The sequence below is a fragment of the Haliotis cracherodii genome, unplaced genomic scaffold (genome assembly GCF_022045235.1).
Source record: "Haliotis cracherodii isolate W230 unplaced genomic scaffold, xgHalCrac1.p SCAF_1, whole genome shotgun sequence".
Classification (NCBI taxonomy): Eukaryota; Metazoa; Mollusca; class Gastropoda; order Lepetellida; family Haliotidae; genus Haliotis; species Haliotis cracherodii.
In genome coordinates this window covers 63,742,046-63,769,935 of record NW_027266264.1, presented here as the reverse complement: position 1 = coordinate 63,769,935, position 27,890 = coordinate 63,742,046, and the positions used below count along the sequence as shown (strand labels likewise).

The following is a 27,890-nucleotide window of genomic DNA, read 5'->3' as shown; positions in this document are numbered from 1 at the left end:
ATTATTATTATTATTATTATTATTATTATTATTATTATTATTATTATTATTAAATAAAGAAGTTGTTATCCATCAATTATCTCTACTTTGTCAGTGTGTGACTTATAACCAGTTCGGAATGTATCCAGCCAATCTATTCTACACCATAAGTGTATCACTATCTCCAATGGACGATAGGACCAACCAACTTGACATGTATTTTCATGCTTCATTGAAACCCTCAATCACTGTATCGCTGATTGAATAAACTGAATCGATAGTTTAAGATGGAAAGAGGAACGATTGAGTTCCCAGGTTAGTGGTCGGAACTGAGATGACTGATCTGCAAGCTTGTAAGACTGAATTAATGCTTACAGCTCAGTAATCATAGAGATCTTTGAGCCTGTTTTATTAGCAACTACAGAATTGATAGCAATACGTAACTAAGGTAGAACCCGTAAGCTTACGTGACGACCAAAGATGGTAAAAGTATAAATCTCTTTTTGTGGAGACGCAGTAGCGGGGTCAACATATCACACACGTGACAGTAGGCTTCAAAAGCGTTCCACTTATGAACGTATAGTGACTTGTTTGATGATCTGTGAGCCTCAGAAATGGTCTCGGCTACCCTTCTTAAGTAACTCTTGGCTGCATGGGATTTCTGTAAATGCGCCAGATGCACAGATTGAGTGTTTCGGGAGACACGGGTGGAGCAGCTGTGAGTGAGGTTGAAGAAGATCGAGCCTTAGAGGTAGATGATGAAATCTTCTGTCTGTGAGTTGGATGAGCGTGGTCAACCAACTCCATGTTGGCCAATAGGGTCCTGACCAGAAGCAGTGTTAGGTGACTGGTGGACGTTATCTTCTGCAGGACATGAGGTAGAACACTGGTTGGGGTAATGACATAAGCATGTCAGCCCTCCCACGAGATTACTAACATGTCATGGTCCCAAGCCTGAGGATCAAGGATGGGAGATACTAACCGGGATAGCTGAGTGTTGAAACAGGTTGCGAAGAGATCAACATTGGGGCACAGGAATAACTGGCAAATCCAGCGGGAAAACTGTTGGCTGTAGACGCCATTCCATTGTCGGGTTGGAACAGGGAGTTGGCCGTGACACTGGAGATGCTGGAGATGTGTCTCACCCGAATCTAAATGTTGAATGAGTCGATCAGAGGAAGAAACTCTTGCCAGGGAGACAGTAGTGACTTGGTGACTTGACATCGACTTGGTGGAGCCCATCTTGTTTATGTACCAAACAATGGATAGGTTGTCCTACTGGATCATCAGACTGGAGCAGTGAAGGGGTGTCACCCAATGTGACACGGCCAAATTCATTTCTTTGAACTCTAGGGTGTTGATGTGAAGATGGTTTTCTTCATGAGACTACCACCCTGCCACTTGTAGTTCCTGACAATGAGCTCCGCAACTCATGATTGTGGCGTAGACGTAGAGATGTAGCTTCAGGATAAATGGCCACAAAGAGACTCCTTCGCAGACGTTCGATGGAACTAGCCACCTTTGAAGATGTGGACGTATGTGGTTTGACAGGGAGATTAGAATCTGACAATCGTCGTTCTGGAGATAGGGCTTGAGAAAGAACTGAATTGGTTGTAGGTGGAGTTGCCTTCTCCAGTTGAGATTGAACAAAGGAAGAGAAATGCATAGTGTGAGATAGGATAAGTATTATTAAAGTCTGATCCATGTCTTTACACTGTAAACACAGAGTGTGTTGTGTCTCTTTTTGTCCAACTCCATCTCACCGTTGCTCCCCACCGTATCCTTGGATCAGGTTCAGGCTACAGAGCTGGTACAGCGAGAGGTTGTCGTGTCCAGTGCTGCACTGAGGGAGAAGTATCAGAGTCGGGCCTCAGATGCAGACAAGTCCATGAAGATGACCGAGTAAGTGTCATGAACTATATTCCACAATATATATATGTTTTTATCCACATCAAATTCCATGGGTTATTCCCTATCGACCATTGTTGACAAATTTGTCAAATTTATTGACGTGTAAAAAGGAAAAAGCACAAACTATTGCGTTTATGCTAAATCAACTGATACTTACACAATATTAGATAAATGAGTATTTGTATTTAATTTGTACCTTTTGTAGACATGGTAGAAGAAAAAAACAACTTTATTTTTGGCTTTTCAGTAAACTTGCTAAGGATGCTAAGTATGCTGAATACTTCCATTAAACTAGATAAACTAGATGAAGGAGTATTTGATTGTGACCTGTGTTTGTGCAGATACAAGCTGCAGACTCTGTTGTTGCTGGAGATGGAGTCGGCTGTCCTTAGTGCCGACGACTCCCACGTAGAGAAGCGTGTGGATGAGGTAATTTTTGGCTCATTTGGACGATGTGACATATTTTCTGCAGAGTATTGTTCTTTGAAATATATTTTGATGTTAATCAATACATGTAGGCAATATCATGAAAGGGTTTGTGAAAGGGACGTAACTGATATTTTGTACTTCATGTTTGATCATTAGGATTGAGGAACATCATTATGGTGCCTTTTGTTATGTTTAGAACCAAATAATTTAGGCTCATATTGATGATAGAAAGATGTTTTAAGTTTCACATAATGTTAATGGACTTGTTTTTTGGATATCTTAAACATCTTTGATTCTGAATAGACACAAATTTAACATGTCCGACAAACAAGTGTTCATTGTTCTGATCAGGTGGTGAACTTTTTGAGGACTTTATCGTTCATCACAGAACCTGGCTTCGTTCCCAAGTTCCTCAATAATGTCATTCTAACCAGGTGAGTGAGCCCTTCATTGAGGAATACATTAGCAGCAGCTAGACAATAGACTTTTAAGTAGCGATACTATGGAGATGCTACAATGTTGCACATGGTGCTGGCGCTGGGCACAACTGCTCAGTGGTCAAGGACACTGTAATTCTCTGTGCAGAGTTGTGTCCCTTTGTCTTGCCAGTATCTGCTGAGCACAATCTCATTAAAATCACAATATAGTTCTCGCTACCGCTAAACAAAGATCTGAGGACATCCCATTAGGGGTCACGTCAGAACAACCTTTCATCCGACCTATCAGAGTGTCGCTTACCAGATCATGAAAGTGACAGTCGGAATGTGATTTTTATCATGCAACCCCGAAAACCTTTTACAGGGGGTATTCCGAACGATATTAACTGGGTTAACGACTGAATCCAAACAATCAAGACCATCTATTGGCCATTCCATAATGTTCTTTTTTTCAGGTTTCAAATTTTTAATCGAGAATTTGTCAAAATATGTTTTGAAACGTAGTCGCCAATTTGAAATTAGTGTCGTAAAGCATGAGTAAGCTGCCTTCTGATTGGCTAATGTCGACTTCTCGTCAGTCATTCCATTGGTCGATCAAAGTTCGCTCAAGGTCAGTCTGACGTGACCCGTAATGGAATGTCCTCAGATCTTTGTTTAGCGGTAGCAAGAACTAAGATCTGATTTTAATGAGATTGTGCTGAGCATGGGTTTGCCCTGGGATGATCCTTGGCCTTTTAAGCAACACACTCATGCTTGTGAGTTACATGAAAGCTGCTGTAAATGTCTTAGACTATTGGTTTTTAACTTCCCTCCCTTTTCCCCCTCCCCCTCCTGCCATGTTTGCCCCTACCTGCCCTTTGTTGTTACGAGTAAATAACCCCAACATATATCTGCTTTATCTTTTAGAAACTAAAATGTTACTCTACTAGTCATTATACTGATAACATGGCAAACCCCTTAAAAATGGAAAATTTCTACTTGTCCCTATGGTACCTTAACTATTGGGCAGTTTGGCAAGGACTATAGGACGATTGCCAATTTCTATCGCTGCTGTATCCTGCAGTGTATACTACCCATTATATGATAAATGTTGTTCTGCCCAGGACAGTCTGTAGATGCTGTTGGCTTGTGTTGCAGTTACTCCGCGACGCTGCCGAGACTGTTGGTCAGTGTGTATGATGAACTGATGCAGCCCCTACCAGACTCCCTCGCCATGTTTGCATCTCCAAACAAGAGTGCTGACTCGTCCGTCCTGAATGACTCACTCCAGAGCCATGACAGTATTGCCGATCCGGGTTCACAGTCTGATGTGTTACAGTCTCAGTCCAGTAGAAACCTGAGGTGGGAATCTGGTGTATAACTATCTACTAGAGCAATGATCAGTTAATGATGTGTTACAGTCTCAGTCGACCCCGTGAAGATTCGGGGTAGAATAGATCTTCAGCAACCCATGCTTGCCGTAAAATGTCGTTAGAGGCGACTATGCTTGTCTGAGAGGCGACAAATGGGATTGGGTGGTCATGCCTGCTGACTTGGTTGAGTATGTGATGGATTGTCTGGTCCAGACTCGATTATTTACAGACCGCTGTCATACAGCTGGAATATTGCTGAGTGCGGCAATCTGCTAGAACAGTGATCAGTTAATGATGTGTTACAGTGAGTGAGTGAGTTGATTTTTTCACCGCTTTTAGCAAATATTCCAGCAATATCACGGCGGGGACACCAGAAATGGGCTTTACAAATTGTAAATCGAACTGGGGCCTGCTGTGTAACAGTCACAGCACAGTAGAAGCCTGTGGTGGCTGCTGTATAACTATCTGCTAGAGCAGTGATGTCTCACAGTTAGTAGCCATGTTTTGTTGCTATACATCCATAAGTTTATGTACACAGGAACCGGAAGCTGCAGCATCCAAGTCTCTCAGACTATGGTAGCCGCAAGCAGATCATGGTGCACAAGAAACCTGCTGCAGCCAAACCCAAGGTGGGTTGAAAAATAGGAATTGTTTTTTTAAACTTAACCTATCTCTATGCATTTCTTCTTTCTTCTTCGATAATATGTTGAAATGTGCTTGAACAGAGTTTCCAGCTTCTACGAACAATTCACCTGAACACATCCAAGCATCACCATGGTCACCACCCAAAGAAATGGGTCACGAACGTAATCCTATGCATAGCGACCTACACGATCTGATCACATCCTAAATAGGGCTGGGACAAGTCCAAATTTACTACCCACTGTTGGTCTTAACTTTTGGGAACAAAATGACTAAGGAGGACTGGTGTTGTGAGATATCTCTACCAATCTGGATCGGGCTTTTGGTTCGTTTTGACACCTGCGCGATCGGCTTCAGTGTCCCCAGTTTGCCTTGGAGGATGCTGGCACCCACAGGATGTCTGCTACTGTCTCTCCTCAGATACTGGATGGTGGTGTCTCTACCCTGTGTCCTCGGTGTTCCTTTATGTCTTTAACAGTGGAGGATCAGAAACTCTCTCACTATGACTTGACTGTTTGATGTACGCTGCCTCTGATTTCCACCGCCCTGTCTGCAATAGAGGCCCTGTCATCATCACTGTCTCACAAGTCTCGGATGATGCCTTCTTACCTGATGCAGTCCTAGTGGTCCTGAACAAGGTGACCTTCTTGACCTGCTGTCCCATCATGCAGCATCAGTCATCTCTCTGTCACCATGGGATTCTACAGTGTTTGCGCTGAACCTCCTACTGTTATGCTCCCCCTTCCGTTCAAGATGTCAACTTGTACACATAACAACATGATAGTTGCTTAAACAATATTTTTCAGTTATGGGAATAAAAATAAGAAACAGCAGATATTGTTGGAAACAAGGTATTTATTGCTGTGTACCATGTTGACATTTAATAGACAATTCCAGATTTTGAGTTATTTTGCAATAATTTGTTCTGATTTTGCGCCAAACAGACTTGAAATTTTGAAACTTTAACACCTGTGTTTATTGTTTTATGATTGTTCAGGTTCCTTAGACCAAGTTCCCAATTGGAGGGTGGATTCGCTTGTCACTGCAAGGTGCGGCAGTTGCACATGGCATCCTGAAACTTTATTCCACTCACCTGTCCCTTGAGTATTTGTGTTGTCGGGTACCTCATTGGGTATTGTCGATCATTCCTCTTCTTGTCTTGGCACGCTTTAATCACTCTGGTGTGTGTAATTGCCTTGACAAAGGATAAAAAGAGATGCTGCTGAAAAGAGGCATGATACTTTCTGTGGGAGGTAGTGTTGTGCTTGATCTTGTAGAATTGATTGACTTCTGGATTGATTATAAATTTACACTGTATCGCTTATTTCTTTACATCTACACTGAGTTTCATTTAACGATGTCGTACGTGAAAATATGTTTCGCATATTGTACCTGATCTCATGCTGTTACGTTTGAGTAGCGTAGGGATTGTATCACCAGTTGATGCATGATTTCCCGCTCATGAGTTATCGTTGTTTACAACGCCAAGCAGTGGTGTAAATATTTTATTTATTTCACACTTATCCTATCTCACATGCTATATGCCCAACTGACCATCCCCACATCTTATCTTCTCTTGCCTGTTATCTCTGACGAGGAGAATGAAGTAACAGACAAAGGAGGCATGTGATCAGGACAGGTAGGTCGCTATGCACAGGATAATATGCGTGACCAATTTGTTTGGGTGGTGACCATGGTGAAACTGGGATGTGTTCGGGTGAATTGTTTTTGCAGATGCTGGAAACTCTGTTCAAGTACGTTTCCACATAGGATCAAAGAAAAGAGAAGAAGTGCATACTGTGAGATCGGATAAGTATATAAATATACAATTTCCTGGAAAATTTCCAATAGATGGTCCTTGTGAAAGACTATAGATGTCAGTGTTTTGTTTAGTTTTGTCAGTGCTCAAAATAATAATAGAGGTTTATAATGATAATAATAAAGTGCAAGACTCATGCTCAAAGCGCAGTATTAACACAAGTGACGGATCAGTGTGCTTTTAAATACTGTCTCCTCTCCCTGGGGAGTATACAACCAATGCCGCCTATTCGGTGGTAGAAGGTTTTTAATTGATGTTACAGGACTCTTTCTATTCATCTGTCACTGCATGTTTCAGGAGGAGAAAATAAAGAGGCAGAAGAGTGTACAGCCTACAACTAAAACCAAGAAAAATAAGGGAAAAGCAGGTAATTGTCTTGATCTCTGCACTGGACTGTTCATCTTTTACATTGTCTATGTTGGTATATTTGGGTACTGGAGGCCTCCATCATAATATATGGTTGTATTATTTCTTATGTGCCATGCTCTCTCTCTCTCTCTCTCTCTCTCTCTCTCTCTCTCTCTCTAATACATACACACACACACACACACACACACCAGATTCTAAAGCTGCTATCACAACACACGTGATGTGTTATGATTCAATCAATCAAAAAAGAATTATGCTTGCCAAGGCCTCACAAGTATTTCCAATATGATATTTACCATACAGAAACACTCTTGGCTAATAGTTTCTAATTATTGACAATTAAACCCAACTCACTGACTGCATGTGTTGTAGACATGGTGAAAGTACGGAGAAACCTGTTTGAAGGAGACAAACCAAAGCTGGAGAGACGACAGTCTGTGGCTGTGATGGAGAGAACAAGAAAATCTCCTCGCAAAAGAGTCACAGCAACATCTTTTAAAAGTCCTAAAGGTGAATGTTTGAATGAAATGACCAGCTTCAATGTATTCATAATTTATTTGAATGTATTTAAGATAAGTTGCCACAAGCTATGTCATTTGTATGTTACTGCCTACTTCATTTAGCCACAGATTTTTGTTGCTTAATTCTTTGTTTAGTTTCTTTGAACTACCAAATGAGCCACTAACTTATTTTATCTAAATTTAAGGAACAATATCTTGCATACATTACATACAGAAATCAGAATACAGATATGAGGAATATTATCTCTGAAATGATATCCTACTCATTACTTGCAGCCTCCAAGTCACCTGGCGTCAAGCGGCGGTCTGTAGCAGAGACGCCAGCACACAAACAGCGGTCTAATGCTGTGTGGAATCGTCTGGACAACAAGCGGAAGCGAACTCACACAGAGGAGGAGGTGGAGGTGGTCATGGAGTCCCCCATGAAGCAGTGTGAAGGTGGGCTTCATCAGCTACAGATTATCACAGCGTTAGAAATTGGCACTAGTCCTGTAGTCCTTACCAAACTGCCCAATAGTAAAGGTATCCTAAGGTCGAGTAGAAATTAGCCCATTTTAAGGGTTTTGCTATATGTTATCATTATAAGGACTAGTGGACAAAAACTGTTAGTTTGTAACCCTGTTATCATCAGTTCATTCATTTGTTAGCATTACAATAAGCTGGTAATTTCTTCAAATACCCTACCTCTATTTACATCCTGTCCATAAATTCCTTGTTTGGGCTGTCCTCACTACTTTTAGATTTCAAACAGACGTCCTCATCACTGCCATGTTATCTAATAAGTTGTGAGGTAAACCCTATCTCAGTGCATTACAATAAAACTGATTTTCCTGGAGAATGATTATTATTAATAATAATCCACACCCTAAAGCAGTCTCAAAGCGCTACATTAATGAAACTCGACTTGTGCTCTAGTACCCAGTAATAGGAACCTTTATGGATAGGAGTTCTTTTTGAAGCGAATAACAGCAAATAATATATAACTTAAACAACCCACCTGTGTGTCAGATTTTCATTGTCATTACTTTCTTGGACATGTTGACCGATATTGTATTGTACAAGGCTATAACACTGACATTAAAAAGACTCGAACATTCATTTGAATTACTAATTAAATAAGATCAGTTTTAAGCAGACTTACAAGTATATGCCTGTTAACATAAACTTGTAAGTGATTGGCTAACAGACAGAACAGTCGTCCAATGACTAAATTAAAAAGAATTCTTTCTTTCAATATGCGTATTGAAATGAACAAAGTTTGTGAATTAGAGTTACTGCCCCTCAGCGAGTGATGGCGTTGTCAGTAATGGACACAAGTTTTGCTGAAACTGACCTGGCCCTGAGTGCTCGATTACTTGTTCGAGCCCTGTTGCTCGTAATGCTGAAGACAAGGGTTTGTTTCCTACAGAGGTTCACGTGATAAGCCCATTTGTCCACCCTTCTTTAGGAATCACACTTTGCAAAGCCAATTAATACAAAGTGTATTATCATGTCGATGTTAAACTACACTTTCCTTAAAACCTGAATGGTAAAATATTCATTCAGGAACAGAAGTAGTTTACATTTCATTAATGATAATAATAATTTTTCACCATCCTCTCTCTTTCACCAAAATGTTCTAAGAAATTATCATGTTGTGTCCTACCATTGATGTCAACCATTTCTATCACTAAATTGTTTTGTTACTTTTGATTGCAGACAATTTCAAGAAAGTCAGTCCATCCCGGAACAAGCATGCAATGAACATGATGCGCCGTTCCTTCTACTCAGCAGGGCCAAGGAACAGGTCACGCAATCTTACCAAGTATTTCCAGTTTGCAGACAAGATTGCTGGTCGCCAACAAAGGGCGTCTCTTGGGGATGTCTCTAAATGTGGATCTGAACCCAGACCCCAAACCAGTTTCAAATCACCATCGCGTTCCTCCTTTCTCATGTCTCAGCTTATGGGCAGCCCCTCCCCCCGACACAAGACACCCAGTAAATCTCACACAGCCACCACTCCAAAACACATGGTCCGAGAATCGCCCTTCCGGGGTACGAGATCCAAAACTCCAAAGAAATTTTCAAAAGTGCTCTTGTTTGATAGTCCAAAGCGTCCATTGGTTCCGGTACGGGAGCATGAGTCATCTGACATCATGATGACAAGTCCAAGCAAACATCACCGGACACCGAAGAAGCAAGGACAGGAGAATGTACTGTGTGCTGGGTCACCATCTCGGAACACCAGGTCTCACACTCCTAGCAGATCAAGAAACTCCACACATGACCAGAATATCAACTCCTTCCCTGTAGCTGCTGACAACATTCCTATCCCATCCACCCCGAAACGAACACCTCATCGTCCTACATCAACACCCTCCCTCATCTCCCCTCCCCCTGGTCCCCCCCTTACTCCTCAGAGATCCATCCTCAAGTCTTCACAGTCCTCAGCAGCTAAGAGGATTCTGGATCTGCCCTCAACTCCTCAAAGAACACCCAAGTTGTCACAAGGACTTGTGTGTGAGTCTCCCAGCCAGAACACTCGGTCTAAGATGTCCACCCCTAGTCGCACATCAGTATGTACGGCACTGTTTATGAAGAGCCCTAAAGGCAGGGTAACTCCTAGAACTAAACTATTCAGTGGTGTCAGGGCACCTTCAGACACAGGCTCTCCATGCAGGCATGTGCGCTTTGATGATGTTGGTGATGCTGAAAATACAGAACAGAGTGAGTCTGATGTAGGAGTAACCCATGGTCAAACGAAACTGTCCAATCAGCCAACAACACGAATTTCATTTCTTGGTATGGACGGTTCTGTTACATCATTGAATCTGAATGTACCTGCTGTTACGTCTCCTGCATCTAAACCAGAGCAAGTGCAGAGGACCCCTTCACCTCAAAAGCAACCGAAAGTTAAAACCCCAGACTCTTTTGATAAGTGGCCAAGAAGGAAGAGAAGATGGGCATCACCGACTCCGGCACCTTGCCAGAAGGAGAACCTCCATGCAGGGAACAGTCCAGCAAAGGAGGAGGGAAGCAACACAGCTTCAGGAAGAGAAACTACGACAGAACATAATGTATCAAGGAAGAGGAGTTTTGTTGAGACCATCCAAGACTCGTCCACAATGTATTCACCATGTAAAAGATCCAAAACGTCATGGTCAGAATCTATTTCATTAAAAGATTCAAAGGACACCCGGTACTGCCTTCATCAGCGAGTCAGTTCACTTGCCAGTGTATATGAGCGACTACCATCAGAGACCAATTCCAGCATGGGGACCTCTGGGTTAGATTACTTCTCCTCCACCAATGACGATGTCTTCCTGCCCAGTGGGAGCCAGGGGATGCATAGTGTCACACTGGATTCCTCTTATGGTCAAGCTTCTTGTCAGTCTCACCCTCACTCTACAAGAAACAGAAGTCAGGTCCATAGTTTAGGCAGACCAGAGTCACCTGTGTTTGGATCTAGTCCAAGCGTATCACGATTGCTTCAAGATCAACACACCATGTCCAGTACATCCAGTCAGGGATTTGATGTGAACACTGTTGAGGAAGAAGAATTACCATCTTCTCCTAAGTTTCAAACAAGTCCAGCACTGACCAACAAGCCATCAAGAACTATTTCTTCCCCACAAGCATCAACTGCATTTGTCTCACCAGTTCGACAGTCATCAAGAACAAGCAAGTCGACTCCTTCACCTCATTCTGTGTCACCCTCTTCCGTTCAGATGTCCCCATTTCCTAGAACATCATCTGTCGCAGAATCACCTCGAGAGCGCAAGTTCTCTCCTTCCGTATCCGCTCGAAGTCTTGTCCTTCTTATGAACTCTCCCATTATCAAAGCAGATGGGAATCAGATTAAATCACCTCAAGAGAAAAGACATTCTTCACATAATCCACACTTTAAGTCGCGGAAATCACTGAATCTACACAAGTAACACCTGTCATTGTAGATAATAGCATTGTTTATTTATGTTGCCATGGTTATCAGTATAAGTTTGTTGAAATAATGAAAAACCTCAAGATTATTGGATATATCTATTTGTCATGGGTGTCATCAGCATTGCTCACCTAGATTCACAATAATGCAGTAGTAGACACACTACTTGTAGCCAAGCCACAGGCAGATCATGAGATCAAGTCCTTGTAGCTCTTCTCAGAGGGGATGGTTTTTTTTGTAATTTAATGATTTCATCTTTCATATCCAGAATTTGAATTTTCTGAACAAAATTGGAATGTTATACAGCATGATATTTGTGATGTGATTGATAGGCAAGTTTATGGACTTCCTGGTCTGGTTAGCACTGAGGTCATCGTAAGTCCCATACTTTAACATTTACTTACGACATTCGTAGCACTATGATCGCTTTGTGGAACGGACCCCTGGTGTAATGAAGTCTTATCGAGAGTAGGTCTTTCAGTCAGGCAGAGCTGTGTTTGTAGAAAAGTAAAATACATCAGCTATACCTTAATCATGTTAATGCAGATTTTAATCTTTTTCTCTCTTTTGTCTGTCTAGCAATATTTTGGTGAAGTTTTACATGGGTTTCACATTTAGGAACAAAATACATTTTATTCAAATGCTTTAGACATCTATTATTTTTATGTATGTTTCCAACACTATAAAATTTGGATTAACACTAGCTAGTTTTATTTCCTGTTCAACAGATGCAGGACTATTTTTGCTAAATAGTATGTAAAACACAACACTCTTTGTAAAACACAACACTCTTTATAAATCACTATCAAATAATTTCATAGGTCAAAGTAAGTCTAGGCCCAGTATTAAATATGTTGTAAATATATAATGGGATACTTCAATTTCTTGTTTCCTTTAAACAAATATAAAGATGTTTCACATGTGATAATGTTTTTGTGTGCATACCCTGAATCTTTATATGCAATGTCATAATATAATAATCATGTTTATCAGCATTAAGAGAAATTGTTTCATAATCTTTTGACAGTACTTTATTCCTCTTAATCATGTTAATGGAAGTTGTTACTAGAAGTAGTTTGCTGATTATCCTTGAAATATATGTACATAAAACTAAATGCAACTATGGTTAGTGATAATATCTAAATACATGTGAACCACCAGGAGAAACAGGACCTAAAGAGTGCTAGGATACAATTGTGCTATGACGTCAACTTACTTCAGTGAAGATCGCCATGTGTGATGTCATGTATCTCTGTAATAAATATAAATTGAAGCTTGTGAATTATATTTTTGTGTTCCGAGGATGCTGTAGTTTTAAAATATAATGAAAGATCAAAATGATTTTTCACCGAATTGGCCCCTTAATTATCTCATGGTTCGTCACAAATGATAGTTCTGTGCAAGGTGGAAGATCAGACTTGCAAGTTTGTGTATGTACTTTATCAGAGATCGATTTCATATGGGAAAAGTGAAAACTATATGTTCCATGCATTATCATGCCATATGAAGACATCAGATGAAAACCACAGTACCAGAAAGTGGTTGTTATATTGAGCCGAGGCCAGAGGACAAGTGAAAACTTGAACGCGATAAAAATGTTTACTATGTTAACATTTATTGTCGGTTTTATTCAGTTCCAATGTGGAACAAAATTATAGTATTGAGAACTGATTCAGAATTATAGCCCTCAAATGCCTTCATCTTTGTATTTCTACCTGTCCTTAACACAATTAAGTAGTCTTAGGCTTATGAAAGCAAGAAATTCCAAAGCTGCAGTAGTGCCTACATTAGTTTGATTCAATGAAATGTTCAAGAATCCATCAAAATAAACTTCACTGAAACAATGCAAATGTATCCAACACTCCATTAGTCTGCCACAGGGAACAAGATGTTGCAGTGTGGGGCTTGAGGACTGTACACACAAATACTATGAAGTGGGTTTGCTGAACATTAGATAAAACAACATAGAAAAAAGCATGCAAATCTGAGCTCATACCTTTTAAGATATCACGTTTCATATTTATTTGTTTGTTGGTAGTCAACATCTCACTTTCTCTTTAGAAGGGTTAAAACTCTTGTTGTTGCACAAGTGATCAATAATGTATTCATATTTTCACTATTTGTCAAACATGTTAATGGTTATAATTGGCAGAGAGTATCAATTGTATACTATTTTCATAAAAGTTTTAACTTCATGATTAAAAATGGTCTTTTTTATTGTTGTCTTATTTTGTACCAATAGTGAACTTAATGCAGTCTGTTGCCTGGAGGTTCAAGTGATGCTGAAACTTTGCAATGCTATTGTGCTCACAGAATTGCTTCCATGGATGCCATTCTAAAAAAGCCATTTTCCTAATTCTCAATGGCAGAATAGGGCCCCATGCAGTTTCTCATGCTTGTCATAAAAATCAACTTAAATGGGGAATGAGTGTCATGTTATTGCTGACCTTTCTCCAAATACTCAGACATTTCTGTTTCGTTCTGAAATAAGATGTGCAGGAATTTTTATTGTTTGTTGTTTCACGCCACAGTCAGCGATATTCCATCTACATGCCTCCATGGTCTAGTGGATAGAGTGTCTGCACAGAAAGTGGAAGGTTGATGGTTTGATTCCTGGCAGCATCATACCAAAAGACATTAAAAGACGGTTGTTTCCCTGCCTGGCATTAATAGGATAAAAGGCCCTGGTCGGCTTGGAGTTGATATAATATGTGTCCAAGTGGAGTATTCATGTTAAAACTGTGACATAGTATCTGAGTGGGCAACCACTATAAAACCAGCTTTAGTATGGACAAGTACCAGCAGCCACACTCAAGAATGCATGTCACTACATAAGTGCCATAATCTTGAACATGACATTAAACCCTATTTCACCTATATCATACAGGTAGCCTGTAAATAATCTAGGACAGACAAGCCAGTGTGGGAAATTATTACCCATATCCCACTCCTTCAATCAGCATGGTTCAGAAAGGATTGGCAGAATTGTATTCAGGCTTCATATCTGTTCGATCAATCATTAAGCCCATGGACATGATCTTGCATTGGTATGGCCAAGGTCACTGATAATCACATTAGGAAAAACAACATCTGATAGGATTATCATTTGATACATATGCTGAGCCGAGACGTTGAATTGTAAAGGTTATTAAATGCATTTTTATCATACGGGTGAAATTTGATGATGATTTTGAGTAACCTCTGTAGGGTCAAGGTCACTTAAAGGGCATTCATCCTCCTCTTACACATTGCTACAAATAATTTGCATGCCATAAGATTTGATTATTTTGATACATCGTCAATAAGCTTTAGCTTTTGTCCAAACAAATAATGAAAGAAGTGCCACAACACTGTAGCTCACCTGGATATGTAGTCAACACTTCAAGATTTCAGAGACAAATGGCATTTAGAGAAAATTTAAGAACACAGGCAACATGGTCAAACTTTAAATATGAAACAAACTTGCAACTAAACGCCAAATGTTACATTTTCAACAAAATAGCTGATTAATGGCCATAATTAGGTCTTTCTATATAGCTATTTGGGCAGACAGATTGTAAACTGGATTCAAATCTCTCAACAAATTCAGGTGTTGTCGCTGGTGGGGGCAAGCTTGTGAAGTTTCAGCTTCAATGGTTTTTGAGGGAAGCATGTTTACAATTGATGCCAGACATGCAGTCCATGATATAAGCTCACTTAACTTTCTATCAGGTAAGCTAAAAGCAATCTTGCGATAATAAAACCTTCTAAAGTGAAATGTTTGGTTCGCAAGAGGTAATTGTTGTGAAATAAGAGGTGTTTTCTGGAACTTACACTGAACAAGCTCGCATAATCCAGACTACTAACATGACTGGTCCCTGAGAGGATTGTCCAGGGATTATCCAGGTATGGTGTTGCACCCAGTGATTTATGTTGCTGGTGCCAGCTGGCCAGCTCTCAACATTGCCACTAAGACTGTTTCTACCTACCTCCTCATACTCAATGTCACTCGCAGAGGTGCTGCCATCTTGGATTATTCTGTTGCCATTCGGTCAGACCTTTCAGAATACCAACTACAATGTGATTTTATCGTCTTGAGGATATACACAAGTGACAAGAAAATATCAGCTGTGGAATAATTGTAGCATTACTTCAACATAGAAGTATTTTTTAACCATTTGGAATTAATATCCCAGGTGTACTTATTTTTTTCTACTGAAAATGTTAGACCACCAAAATCCTTCCAGCTGAACCAGCTCTCCATTGTAGAAGATGTCGGACACATCCCCAGAGCAGCCCTTAGATACTCTGTATAGTCCAAGGACAATCGGACAAATACCCCGAAGAGGAGGATATGTGAACAGGTTCAAGTTCCAGAGGGAAAGACTAAAAGCACTGCAGACTTTTGAGGATAAATTTCCAAAAAGCTACCCTATCAAGAAAACTTTACCCAAGGTATGCCATCGAACTAGTCCATTTGTTTCTTACACAGTGAAAAACAGTTGGTTTACATGTCAGAGACACCTGAAATTTGGGATGATTATGAATTTTGTTATCTTATAAACAGTCTGACTTGCTCTTATCGGATATACTTCTTGGTGTTTACCCCTGAAAAGTGTCACTTTATGATTATTTGAAACTGTAATAATTACGTAATCTAGGATAGAAAGTCCATGGCAGAAACAGGCAAGATAGACTTCAAGATCACAAACAGTGATCAATAAGACAGCATTCAGATCTAAAGGTGACACGTTTGTAAGCTTTTACATTAAACTCGTTAATCAGGGAATCTTCGAAAGAACAGCAACTGGAAGATATGCATTTGTGTAAAGTGGAAACAAGGTAGAGAGATATTATGCATTTTTGTCATTTGCAGCGGCAGAAGCTAACACTTTTTGTCCACTAGACATTATAATGTTAACATAGAGCAAAACCCTTCAAAATGGCAAATTTCTACTAGCCCTTATGACACCTTAACTATTGGGCAGTTTGGCAAGAACCACAGCCCATTTCTAACTCTGCATTTGCCGTTAGTCATCCAATTCCTGTATCTGTTCAGGTCATGCTTTATACTACCCACGGTTTCTGGTTGATAAAATCTAATAAAATTATTCAGGGGCCATTCAATCTCATTAAAATCAGAGTTTCTTGTTAAGATGCATCTTTCCTTTAAATTTGACCGTGAAATGTCTCTAAGAATTCACCAGACGTGACCTTCTATGGGGGTGTCCTCATTAATGTAGATCAGTTAAAGATCAGATTTGAATGAGACTCTTGTTTTTTCAGGATTCAATAATGTGAGCACTTTGTCAAATCTAAAGCACTGAGTGTATTGCAAGATACTTTCTATTCCAGCAATTTGTTTTCTGTCTTACAGCTAGCTCACCTGCGACTGGAGAGAGAGGATACCAACGTTTCCTCCATCAGCTCCAAGTCTATAGAGACCATAAAACTGCCTTCTGTCAGTGCCAACCCCAAGAGATCACTCTTTACCAAGAATGACCCTCCTGTGCGAACACTGCATCTCAGGGTAAGTAACACACTGGAGATATTCAAATTATTTCTGACATTGTTGTAAAACATACACATAAAAATTCATTATGGTTTTATGTGCATCCCCCTCTACACAGCTGTGTGGTTTTTTTTGCTCACTATAAAGAAAATACGGTACTCATCCTAGGCAGCAGTACCATGTGGCAGTTAGCACTGGCTTATGTCGAAGTCAGCAATAATCCATGCATATTCACAGTGGCTTGTAACAAATTGAGTCGGGCCAGCCAGCTTTGTCACACATTATGACCATTTTATCCTCAACTGGAGATCTCTTCTCACCACTAATCCCAATGGGTGGTTGTAAACATGGTAAAAGGAAGTTATATTTATTTATCCACACATTACTTTCCACAGATGAATGTGCCAGTTTGATAATCCAAGTATTGTCTGAAAAAGTTCCCTTTCAAATCAAGAGCAAACCAGACTGTTTACAGGCTATCCCTTGTGTATACTAAAGTAGATGCAAAGAGAGAAATGTTGTTTCACACAAACTTATACTACCCACGATTTTTGTCATGCTATTTTCACCTCTATCATAAATTTCAACTCAACTGTGTTTTTTTTCTTTTGGAAGTACAATTTTTATATTTTAGAACCATATTACAATTTTGGTCAGTCTTTCTTGGAAATGTCCAGTCATTTTATATTTACTCAATATTTACTCTTATTATTCATCAATAATTGATGTACTTGCAGCTATACCCTGACCATTTCTCCAGGATTGCCCACTCCCTTCCAAGTCTGCCATCCATCCCTGGGTCCCCAGGACCAATCCAGGCCAACACATCCCCAATAGAAGTGTCCCCTGACAATGAAGCCTCACCTGAACCTCAGTCCAAGCCAGTTGTTATACCCAGCAAACACAGATATGAGGTCATTGCCTTTCAGAAGACCATCCACACAGAAAAACATGAGAATGGTGGCATTGGACACCCTGGAAAATTCCGAAAACACAATTTATACCATCTTGATGAAAGCCCCCAGAAATCTGCCCGGGAGGAAGATGGGAAGAAGCAGGAAGACATTCCTCCCCTGGTTATCAAAGCACCCATTAAACACAAGCGACGACTGCGTAGGTCTGATCATGTTAGTGATGCCAAAAGTGACGGAGCCTTAGCACACAGGAAGTGGAAAGAGAATTGTGGGTGTTTGCGTTGTCAGATGATCAAGCGACACTGGAGTGAAGGCGATTCTCAGTACAAGATTTGGGGGGAGTATCCCTGTCACCATGTTGACCCCAAGGCTGTTGCTGATGAAGATGACTAGGCAGACTCATTTTCTAAAAAAAGCATAAAAACATTTTCTCTGCCAGACATTGCTTTTTTTCAGTTTGAAAAAGTGTGCTTCCCAGGTTCACAATTTATAAAAGCGGAAAAACAAGGCTTTTCACAAGAGACTTTTTTTCATTAAAGCCTATTAATGGCCTCAGGGCCAACAGTTTCTTTCCCAAATGTAAATAGTGTATAGACTGTTCAACATTCCAGCTGTTTGTTGAAGCAGGATGGTCAGTGTGGATATTTATGTTATCATAAAGATTAATCATTTTATATTCTTTCGTAATTAAGTTATGATATTGACAACTCAACAACTTTTCTTGAAACTGTTTTCGTGTAAACTTAAAAGTCCAAGTTATAATCAAAGATGTTTTCAAGAAAAGTTAATAAAATGGGTATCACTCATGGGTAACAAATGAAAACAACTCATTACGTTTCAGTCATGACAGACTATGTCCTTGTGATGACAGGCATTGCAAGAGCATAACTAGCTGTTTTGGACCATTGACCTAAATGTTCAAGTTTCGCTCGAGATTTTCCAACTTTAAAACCATTTTCTTTTCAGTTGGAATTTCCTTCGAAAGATGTTGACATTCTGATGATGTAATAATGATAATGTGTCATTGGGTATACATGAACCAACTTACTACCAAAGGTTCACGGAAGAATTACAGTTGCCTCCCATATATTTCGTAACGTAGGGACACCTTTGTTCTCTGTTTCATAGGAGGGAATGTTTCTCAAAGGTGAAGGTAAGAACAGGATATATTATCTTCATTTCCAATTGTCCGTGCCAGGAGCAAATATATCATTGACTTTGGTTGTTTTATTTCGTTATTATTTCGGATGTGAGAACACTGTTTCATTCCTCACTTCCAAAGTTTCGATGAATCCTTGAATAGGACACTTTGAGGAGATATTATTGGTATGGGGTGATTATTGAAAGGAAGATATTTAAGACTCACCGAGACAAAAATTCCCTTTCAATATGGAAAGGGAACAATTTTTGGTGAGATTTCTTCCTTTCAAATCAGGAAGTAAAAATTGAACACAATTTTTCCTCAAAGTGTTTTTATTTGAAAACATGTACAAGATTGTAAATAAACATTTTGTAAACTGGTATTGAAATTTAAGTCGTCACATCGAATTTAATGCCTTTCCCTTCTGAATTTGTAATAAAACATTACATACCTTGTGTCATCGTCTCTGCCCATTCTCATGAACAGTAAACTGAACTTCATTCCAGTCAGTGACATACATAGTCTTAACTGAAGCCATGATAGATATGTTTTCACATTTATTTGGTTCCAGTTTTGTGAGTTTACCCCTTATTCTAACAAAGGGACTCTACATGGCAACTGAATGAGATGTATTACTCAACATTTGATAGTAATACTGAGATATTTCATACTGTTCTGAAACTAAGGACAACAACTTATTGAACTGTGTACTGTTAACATAACTTGAAAAGAAGTTAGAAATGTACCAGTTCCTTGGCAAAATCAAATACTATTTGTATGACAACAACTCCAAGCAATCAGTCTCATTCTGTTCCAATCTGGTCACTTAGATTAACAAACAAATTAGTGGTATATCAATACTGAAATGTACTCCTATTCAATATATACTACTAAAGAGATGTTAAAGAACACCCGTTAACCTGTCATGACATCGGGTGCTCTTGAACTTCTTTTGAGTACATGTATTATCTTTGTTGACGTCACTCTGCCAGCCTCTTGCTGATCTCTGCAATGCTGTGTTGTAGCTGAGAGTGCTGGTTATGCCACTGCCGCTGTCGGAGTTGCTGCTCCCTCACTTGTCTTTTTAACCGAGTAAGCTGTGCTGCATTACGCTTCTGAGAACATTTCATAAGGAAAGGAAAGACAATACAGTAAACTATGGTTATAACGAACACACTTATAATGAACTGACGGATATAACAAACTTTTCCTGACTTTTTGCCGTAGTTATGCTGTATATATGCTTATAACGAACTACGGTTATAACGAACTAAAAATAGTAGTCCCTTTGAGTTATAACCATAGTTTACTGTATATGAATTCTTTAATTTTTTAGAAATTGTTGTTCTAAAATTCCCCTATCTGTTCAACGCATTACTTCTTTAGATCTACTGATGTCTTTAACTGAAAAATGGAACATTGTCTGATAAACATGAAGGGGAAATCAACATGGCAAAAGGCCAGACGTATGTAATGCCCTTTGAATGAAACCAGAAAGAGATTGTGTAAAAGGGATTACCTGCAGATTAGACAGATGTTGAGATTAATAGGGAATATGGAATTGGATTAACTGGTAGACTGCATATGTAAGCAGCTTATGATACAGAGTTAATGTATCCTGGTGAAGTCCCGTGGGTTTCACCAAAGTGGTAAACGTCTGAGACCTGCATCACTTCAGGCTTTCCTCTGACATGCCACGATATAACTGTAATACTGTTAAAAGTGGCATTAAACCCAACTCACTCACTGACTGTTATATGTCATCTGTTCAAATTTGATAAATTAGTTTGAACACCGAAACTTCATTTAGCACCTTCAGTTGCTTCAGACATCATTCAATTGTGTATGAATGTTCTGAAATTTCTTTCTCAATTAAATATCTTGTACCTTGAGTAATCACATTATTATGCCTAATTTGTTGGTGTTAAAACTGGAATGAAATATGAATATTTTATGCTTCAGACTTACATGTAAAACAGAAGTGGCTATTTGGATCTTTTCTTCTTGATGCTTTAAATCTTCTAACTGTATATGAATATGAAACACAGAAATATTGATAAAATAGTAAAAAGTAAAACGTCATGCCCCAGGTATATTCAATTGTTATCTACCCAAACTATTGAAATATCAAATTGTGAACTGCTGCATACTAATATGCATTGCAAGTTTTTACTTATTGATACAAATATCGATCACAGTCGCACACAAGTTTAAGATATTGATTCTTCCCATAAATGTTTGCTTTAAGACTTTTTCCCCCCAACACTAATTAGTAGTGAAAATATAAATAGTTTCATATAGGGCATCATACTTGACACTGCCAACTGTAAATCGTAAGCATGTCAGGTATTTGGCCATCCTGTCCATGACAAAGATGACTTACGCACCACAGATAAGAGCACATACAAGTATCGTGATACGTAGTGGATCGTGAACAAGGTATTGTGCATTGTATCAGGTCACAAAAGAGCTGTATCGGCCCAGCCCTACTGCATACCCTTACAATTTCCAAGTATATTTTACATTTTGAACACTTATCTCTAAATTATGTTACTGGGTGATGTAACAGGCTTATGGGTAAAGTTGACTCATCACCCTGAAGTACTGAGTTTGTTTCTCCACATGGGTGAAACGTATTAAGCCCATTCTTGGTGTCCCTGTTGTGATATGGCACACTGGCACTCACTCACTTGATGGAGAAGACATGATACTACTGATGTATTTTCTTGCACTAATCTCACCATCTTCTGTTTATGGAGCATCTCTTCTTTCCATGTACAAGTCTCCAACTTCACCTTGTCAATCTCCTCCTTGATGTCGGCTTCTCTCTGGCCTGTGCTCACCGATAAAAACTCATCCATATTCTCGGACAGAAGCTGTTCTGACAATGTATCAAACCACAGACAATCAAACAACATATTTCAGCCATTCACAGTATTTCCTAAGAGGCACCCCAGGCTAGTTTTAAGAGTCGATGATGATTGTGTGTCATCCTACCCTGACAGCCTGTACTGCTGGACACAGTGTCTGTGGGCACTGGGCTGTCAGGCCAAGACTTAATTATCTACTGGGCACTGTGATATTGTGATGTTGCTGACTGTGGCATACCGGTAAATAAAACAATCCCTGTGTATATCAACCAAAGAAATGGGTTTCATCTGTCTTAACTTTTCCTACTTACTTATTTGACTTTGGTCTTTTCCCAACATCAAAAATGATTGCCCAAATATTGCTGAAAAGTGTACCTGAAGTCATTAACCCTTAATATGAAACAAACATTAATGTACATACTTTGTTTCTTAAGGTCTTCAAGTCTCTGTTGCAGTTCAGCAAGTTTCATTTGGGCAGGATGTGATATTTCAAAGTCATTCACTTGTGTTTTGTAGGTTTTCATCTTGGACATATAGTATGCATGCTTACTGGAAGGCAAAGGAAACATGATTTATTCCAAAAGTAGTACTACTATACAAATGTCTAGTAGTCTGAGCTAAACATGGCCACATTTAGATGCTCCTACACACTTTCTACAGCTGAAAAAAGGGGTAAACATGCAGGACTCTGATCAATGGTGGGACTCAAATCCATGGCAGATTCTCATTGTTATATGACGTCATGTTTGCGGTGATGTTTTTTCCGTACGACAATGTCAAAATACTCTGCTTTATATGTATAGTAAAAACAAACTGTTCAAAGCATATGTACAATGTTCATTAACAGTTGATGGTTGCGAATCACATGTACAATGTATGTTTGGTTGGGACACATATCCTGTATTTTGTCCATTATGCAAGCAATAAAAATTGGCACTAGTCCTGTAGACGTTGCCAAACAGCCCAATAGTTTTGGTATCATAGGGACCAGTTGAAATTTGCCAATTTTAAAGGTTTTCACTATATGTTTTCATTATAAGAACTAGTGGAGTAAAAATGTTAGTTTCTTTTGCTGTATAATGCGGGACAGTAGTGAGGCAGGTGGGGATTAAAATCTACGAATTAATTTACAACGGCCTAATGCATCACATTACCTTGTTTCTGTTAGCAAGCCTTTTTGCTTTGTTGTCAGTTGATGTCTAAGGCTTTCACAAACCTTGACCAATGAATCTATTTCTGAAAATACAGTAAAACATTGACTTCAGTTTGGCTACTACCGTATTCGACGTAATAAGCGCCCAGGGCGCTCTCAAAATTAGGAATAGGGGGCTCTTATTAGAATATTATTTTGGTGGAAAAAAACAGAGTTGAAAGATAAATTTTGTGGTTTAAGCTGACAACCTGAAATGTTTATGTACGACAGATATATTTTTCCAGAATTAAAATTGCCCATAATTCAGGGTTCATATAACACACGAGTGTGTATCATACGCGAATAAATAAGTCTTGTGTACACTGATCAGTTGGAAGGGGTGCTAATTGGGATTGTTCACTTGCCAATATATTAACAAATATCGCCGTGGGCGCTTATTGGAGCTGGGCCCTTATTTCGTCGAATACGTTAAATACATTCTCAGTTTCAGTTTTTCTGTGTGGAAGTAACCGAGGGAGTGAATATTGTTTTGTTCTGGAGTCACCAATATTTCAGTCATTTCATGGCAGCTTTTCAATCATGAAGTCTGGATCTGGGTATGATGACAAACAACAGCAAGGTCTGACATGCAACCACCCAATCCCCATTGTAACCTTTACTAGTTCCCATTTGGAGACCCTCCGTGGGGATTCCAGGTTAGAACAAATGGATTGGGTGGCCAGACTTGGTGCCTCGGTTTATAGCGTGTCCTTGTACCCCAACAGCATGAATCGTTGTTCACAATATAAATCACTGGTTTGTCTGATCCAGACTTAATTATTTACAGGACACCATTATATGGCTGGAATATTACTGTGTGTAGCATTAAACAACAAACCAACCAACCTTTTGGAGAACCAATATGAAGGCAGTTTACAGTGTTCAGTTCTTTATTCAGTGACCAAAAATGAACTACAAACAGCCACATAATGTTACACATCAACCTACGTTTCTGATGAGCCTGACACAGCTTCTCGTTCTCCATCACTTCCTCCTCAATCATCCTAGTCTTGCGGTCAATACTGGAGATCTCTTGCTTTACACTTCTGTGTTTCGCGTTACCTAAAATCAGTTCTAAGTTCAAAGAGGAAGACGATTCTGATGGAAAAAAATATCTGAACTCATATTGTCTGAGTTATAAGCATTCTTGTACTGTTAAAGCTTTCTGTATAAGTGAATTATATAATTAATGATGAGATATTACAATGATCCTCAGAATGGAGACATTCACACAAAAATACAACAGATGTTTCATGGCTTGTTACTTGTGTAACCTTTCCTGTAAATACATATCACTTGTCACAATATGGCTGAAATACTGCCGTTGGGGCGTTAAATATTAACTCACTCACTAATATATATCACTTACCGGTAAATGTCAGAATATGTCTTTTATTAGGGGTGACTACAGAGGTTATTTTTACTACTGCAATTATGTTACGATAGTTGTCAACCGCTACCGCTAAACAAAGATCTGAGGACATCCCATTAAGGGTCACGTCAGAGCGATCTTTCATCCAACCAATCAGAGCGTCACTTATCTGATCCTGATAGTGACAGTCGGAATGTGTTTTCTAATCATGCAACCTCGAAATATTTAACAGAGGGTATTCCGAACTACAGTTACTGGTTTTATGATTATATCCATACAATCTAGGCCATCTGTAAGTCATTAAAGAATGTTGTTTTGGTCAGTTTTAAATTTTTTAATCGAGAATACATCTAAATATGTTTCGAAGCATAGTCGCCAGTTTGAAACTAGTGCCGTAAAGCTCGAGATAGCTGCCTTCTGATTGGCAAATGTCTATTTCTTGTCAGTCATTTCATTGGTCGGTCAATATTCTCAAAAGGTCGTTCTGACGTGACCCATAATGGGATGTCCTCAGATCTTTGGTTAGCAGTAGTGAAAACTCAGATCTGATTTAAATGAGATTGGTAGTAAACCAACTTTAAGGCTTGATAATTACATTAATCAATGTAATAGAAATGAATTAAGTATTGCTGACAATCTCAAAGATAGCCCCTTTTCCCCCTGTCACTACTCAAACCTAGGGAAAGTTCCACTATTCTGAAGGTGCCATAGTCCCTGCTAACCAACCACACAGGCAGGTTTGAAATTCACATAATATATGTATTATTTAACTTATTGCAACTATTGCAACTATTGCAACTATCGTTTGTTATTCATACTATTGACAATACTCTTGGCATTTTTAAATTCCTATCGATATAGGGCAAACAATTAAGACAGTTGATATACTGTTACATCCTACCACTTTTGTAAGACATTTCTAATCTCATTCATCAATGGATTTTTCAGATCAATGATCAATCTTGAATTTTAAACCATTGCCAAAACTAATACTCACTTTCTTTGATGTCATTCTGTAATGCAAAATATATTTGTTTTAAGAACATATTGTTTATCAGCAAGTCATGAACACACCTAACATGTCTTACAGCTGACATGGTGAAACAGACACTAAAAGATCCTAAGGATTACAATTCAATAGGATGTCACTTGACAAGAGATAGATCAACACTAGACTACCTACTTGTAGCTTTTTAAGCTGCATGAGCTGTCTTTCTAACTCCTTATTGTGGTCCTTCTGTATGGCACTGACTTGACCTACAACTTCAGGCAGACTCAGTAGGTTGTCCACAGCCTGTTCCACCAGAGTTCCCTCCAAGCATATACTGCTCGAGGATAATTCTGTTATTTAAATAACAAGGTAAACAAATGAATTATAATGAATGAATTATTATTATCATTTACCTCCACAATTAGAATATTAGGAAGTTGTGCTGTTGTGGTCATTGTCAGTGCAGATACTACTGAAATGTTACCCAGATACTTTTCTGTATAGGCAAAGTACCCCAGGTACCTACCTGTATACATAATGTTCCTGAACTTTGCAATAATATATGTGGAGCATGAGTGTCAGGTCTGTTTTCACAATGTGCAATATATGTACTTCGATTTTGGTAAGGGCACAATTGTGCATACAGAAAGGTATGGCTGGAACCAGTTCAAATATCCTACACCGGTACCCGATCCCCTATTGTTCGACACTGCCTGCGTACCGCTGCAGGTCTGAAGCGTTGGGTCCAAAATGTCCAAATGGGCATTGTTTTACTATTTATATACATGTGTAAAACAATCTGATCATACATACACATAAGTTGATTGAAGCTTTATCTTTACTGAAATATATAAAAGTCCAAAGGAACACATGCATAGTCAGAAAGAAATATAGTGTAACCATAGAATTCATTATGGTTAGTAGACAATATTTGATGGGACTAACCCCGGAGCCAGATTATCCTGAGGGTACCCAAGTCAAACACAGACCCACCCACCCCAAATACCCGAGTTACCAATCCCAGCCCTACAGAAAGGTACCTGTGTTGACAACAACCCCAACAGCAGAAGTTGTCCACCCAATTCAATCTATATTCATGGGGATCCTTCCAACTTATTCAAAGATCATTTCAACCACTAGTCCTTATCATGAATTTTGTTGAGGACAAGACAGCAATAGAAACTAACAAGTTTAGCCCACTAGTCCTTATAATGATAACATACAGCAAAACTCTTAAAAAGGGCAATTTTAACTTGTCCTTATGCAGGGTTAGAAACTAACAGTTTTTGTCCACTTGTCCTTATAATGATAACATATAGCAAAACCCTCAAAACGGGCCAATTTATTCTAGTCCTTAGGATACCTTTACTATTGGGCAGTTTGGTAAGGACTATGTACAGGACTAGTGCCAATTTCTAACGCTGCCTTATGATACCTTAACAATTGGACAGTTTGGCAAGGACTAATAGACTAGTGCCAATTTCTAACGCTGCAAGAGTGACTGTTTTTTAAGATGATAGTCTGCCTGTATCATTTGGTTATTATTCACACAAGTGCTGAAAAATTCTCAGTGGCATATTTTGTTTCACTTCAGATCTATTTGAAATACAGACCACTCAGTCCACTACTTTCTGGAGGTGTGGGCATTGGAAGATCAACAAGGGGAGTATGACCACAGATGACAGGAGTTGGAATCAGTGGCGACTCGATCTCCCCAAGCTTTCTGGATAAAGACACTGACCTTCTCAATTTGGGGGGACTATGTGGAAAAGAAAACAGAAAGGATCCGTGCACAATGTTTTGTGAATCATAATAAACTAATAGATCTAGATCTTGGAGTGGATTGATAGAAAATTGTTTTGTTATTATTTTGAGCATGCTGAGTTAGGTCTATTGAAGCTTTATAGCTACAGCTGATGGCTTTAACTTATTAACTTATTATATTTCTGGCCCCCCTTAATGTTTGCATACATGTAAGTTAATGCACTATCATAGACATATAAATTTGCGTCTTTTCTCACGAAGATTACGTCAACTCTTCAGATAATTAAATTTGAAAGATTGCAAATTTTCCCCATATTGCAATCTGCCACAGAATTATAGCTCGATGTCATCGCCAAATTACCCAACGCTTTTGAAACAAACCTGCTGAAGCCTGCGTCCATATTCATATCATCCACAACTTTGTGTGATTTTTACCCTGCTAGACGTCTGCTGACACAAGGGAGATCACTCCCATTGAGCACATGACGATCGCTTCTGTTTTGAAGACGGCCATATCCATGTTCATTAGCTGTGTTCGAACCAACCTGATTTCAATATTTATCGGGTCGTAATACTAATTTTATCGGATCTCTTTATCGCATCGGTAACACTATAAATATGTTAAATAATGATTCGGAGTTTCGGGTCGGGTTTTTGTTTCTGTTGGAAAATCCGAAATGTCCGAATAATTTAAAAACAAAATTCCAATGCTATAGAAGAATGCCCTATCAAGAATTGATACAATCACGAAAATGTTATTTTTAGTTTGCAGAAAAA

At 39.1% G+C, this 27,890-nt stretch overlaps 3 protein-coding genes across 3 annotated transcripts in view; 2 read left to right on the top strand and 1 right to left on the bottom strand.

Moving 5' to 3' along the window:
• Positions 1–13,542, top strand: part of LOC139454457 (treslin-like) — a 29,668-nt gene extending 16,126 nt beyond the window's left edge. The window contains exons 11-19 of the mRNA XM_071236214.1: positions 1,772–1,881; positions 2,232–2,319; positions 2,671–2,753; positions 3,894–4,097; positions 4,647–4,737; positions 6,867–6,936; positions 7,311–7,448; positions 7,736–7,897; positions 9,158–13,542. Of these exons, the coding sequence (XP_071092315.1) occupies positions 1,772–1,881; positions 2,232–2,319; positions 2,671–2,753; positions 3,894–4,097; positions 4,647–4,737; positions 6,867–6,936; positions 7,311–7,448; positions 7,736–7,897; positions 9,158–11,376 (3,165 nt within the window). The 3' untranslated portion in view covers positions 11,377–13,542. The remainder of the gene's footprint in view (positions 1–1,771; positions 1,882–2,231; positions 2,320–2,670; positions 2,754–3,893; positions 4,098–4,646; positions 4,738–6,866; positions 6,937–7,310; positions 7,449–7,735; positions 7,898–9,157) is intronic.
• Positions 13,543–15,629: 2,087 nt separating this feature from the next.
• LOC139467081 (uncharacterized) lies at positions 15,630–18,176 on the top strand. The gene is made up of 3 exons (XM_071248802.1): positions 15,630–15,812; positions 16,735–16,887; positions 17,607–18,176. The coding sequence occupies exons 1-3, from the start codon at positions 15,630–15,632 to the stop codon at positions 18,174–18,176; spliced, it is 906 nt and encodes a 301-aa protein (XP_071104903.1).
• Positions 18,177–19,904: 1,728 nt separating this feature from the next.
• On the bottom strand, positions 19,905–27,520 carry LOC139467070 (coiled-coil domain-containing protein 122-like). Its single transcript, XM_071248791.1, has 10 exons — positions 27,495–27,520; positions 26,963–27,108; positions 25,542–25,699; positions 25,356–25,371; positions 23,935–24,048; positions 22,949–23,030; positions 22,216–22,343; positions 21,666–21,805; positions 20,893–20,949; positions 19,905–20,039 (listed from the first exon to the last, which is right to left on the bottom strand). The coding sequence occupies exons 1-10, from the start codon at positions 27,518–27,520 to the stop codon at positions 19,905–19,907; spliced, it is 1,002 nt and encodes a 333-aa protein (XP_071104892.1).
• Positions 27,521–27,890: the final 370 nt, after the last annotated feature.

What these genes read in the sequence shown, in the direction of transcription:
- LOC139467081 (XM_071248802.1), top strand. Translation starts at nt 15,630, where the DNA reads ATGTCGGACACATCCCCAGAGCAGCCCTTAGATACTCTGTATAGTCCA. An exon ending in TCAAGAAAACTTTACCCAAG is followed by an intron (nt 15,813 to 16,734) that starts GTATGCCATCGA and finishes TCTGTCTTACAG; the next exon opens with CTAGCTCACCTGCGACTGGA. An exon ending in TGCGAACACTGCATCTCAGG is followed by an intron (nt 16,888 to 17,606) that starts GTAAGTAACACA and finishes ATGTACTTGCAG; the next exon opens with CTATACCCTGACCATTTCTC.
- LOC139467070 (XM_071248791.1), bottom strand. Translation starts at nt 27,520, where the DNA reads ATGAATATGGACGCAGGCTTCAGCAG. An exon ending in ATGGACGCAGGCTTCAGCAG is followed by an intron (nt 27,109 to 27,494) that starts GTTTGTTTCAAA and finishes TTTTCCACATAG; the next exon opens with TCCCCCCAAATTGAGAAGGT. An exon ending in TGAAGACCTTAAGAAACAAA is followed by an intron (nt 21,806 to 22,215) that starts GTATGTACATTA and finishes ATACATTGTCAG; the next exon opens with AACAGCTTCTGTCCGAGAAT.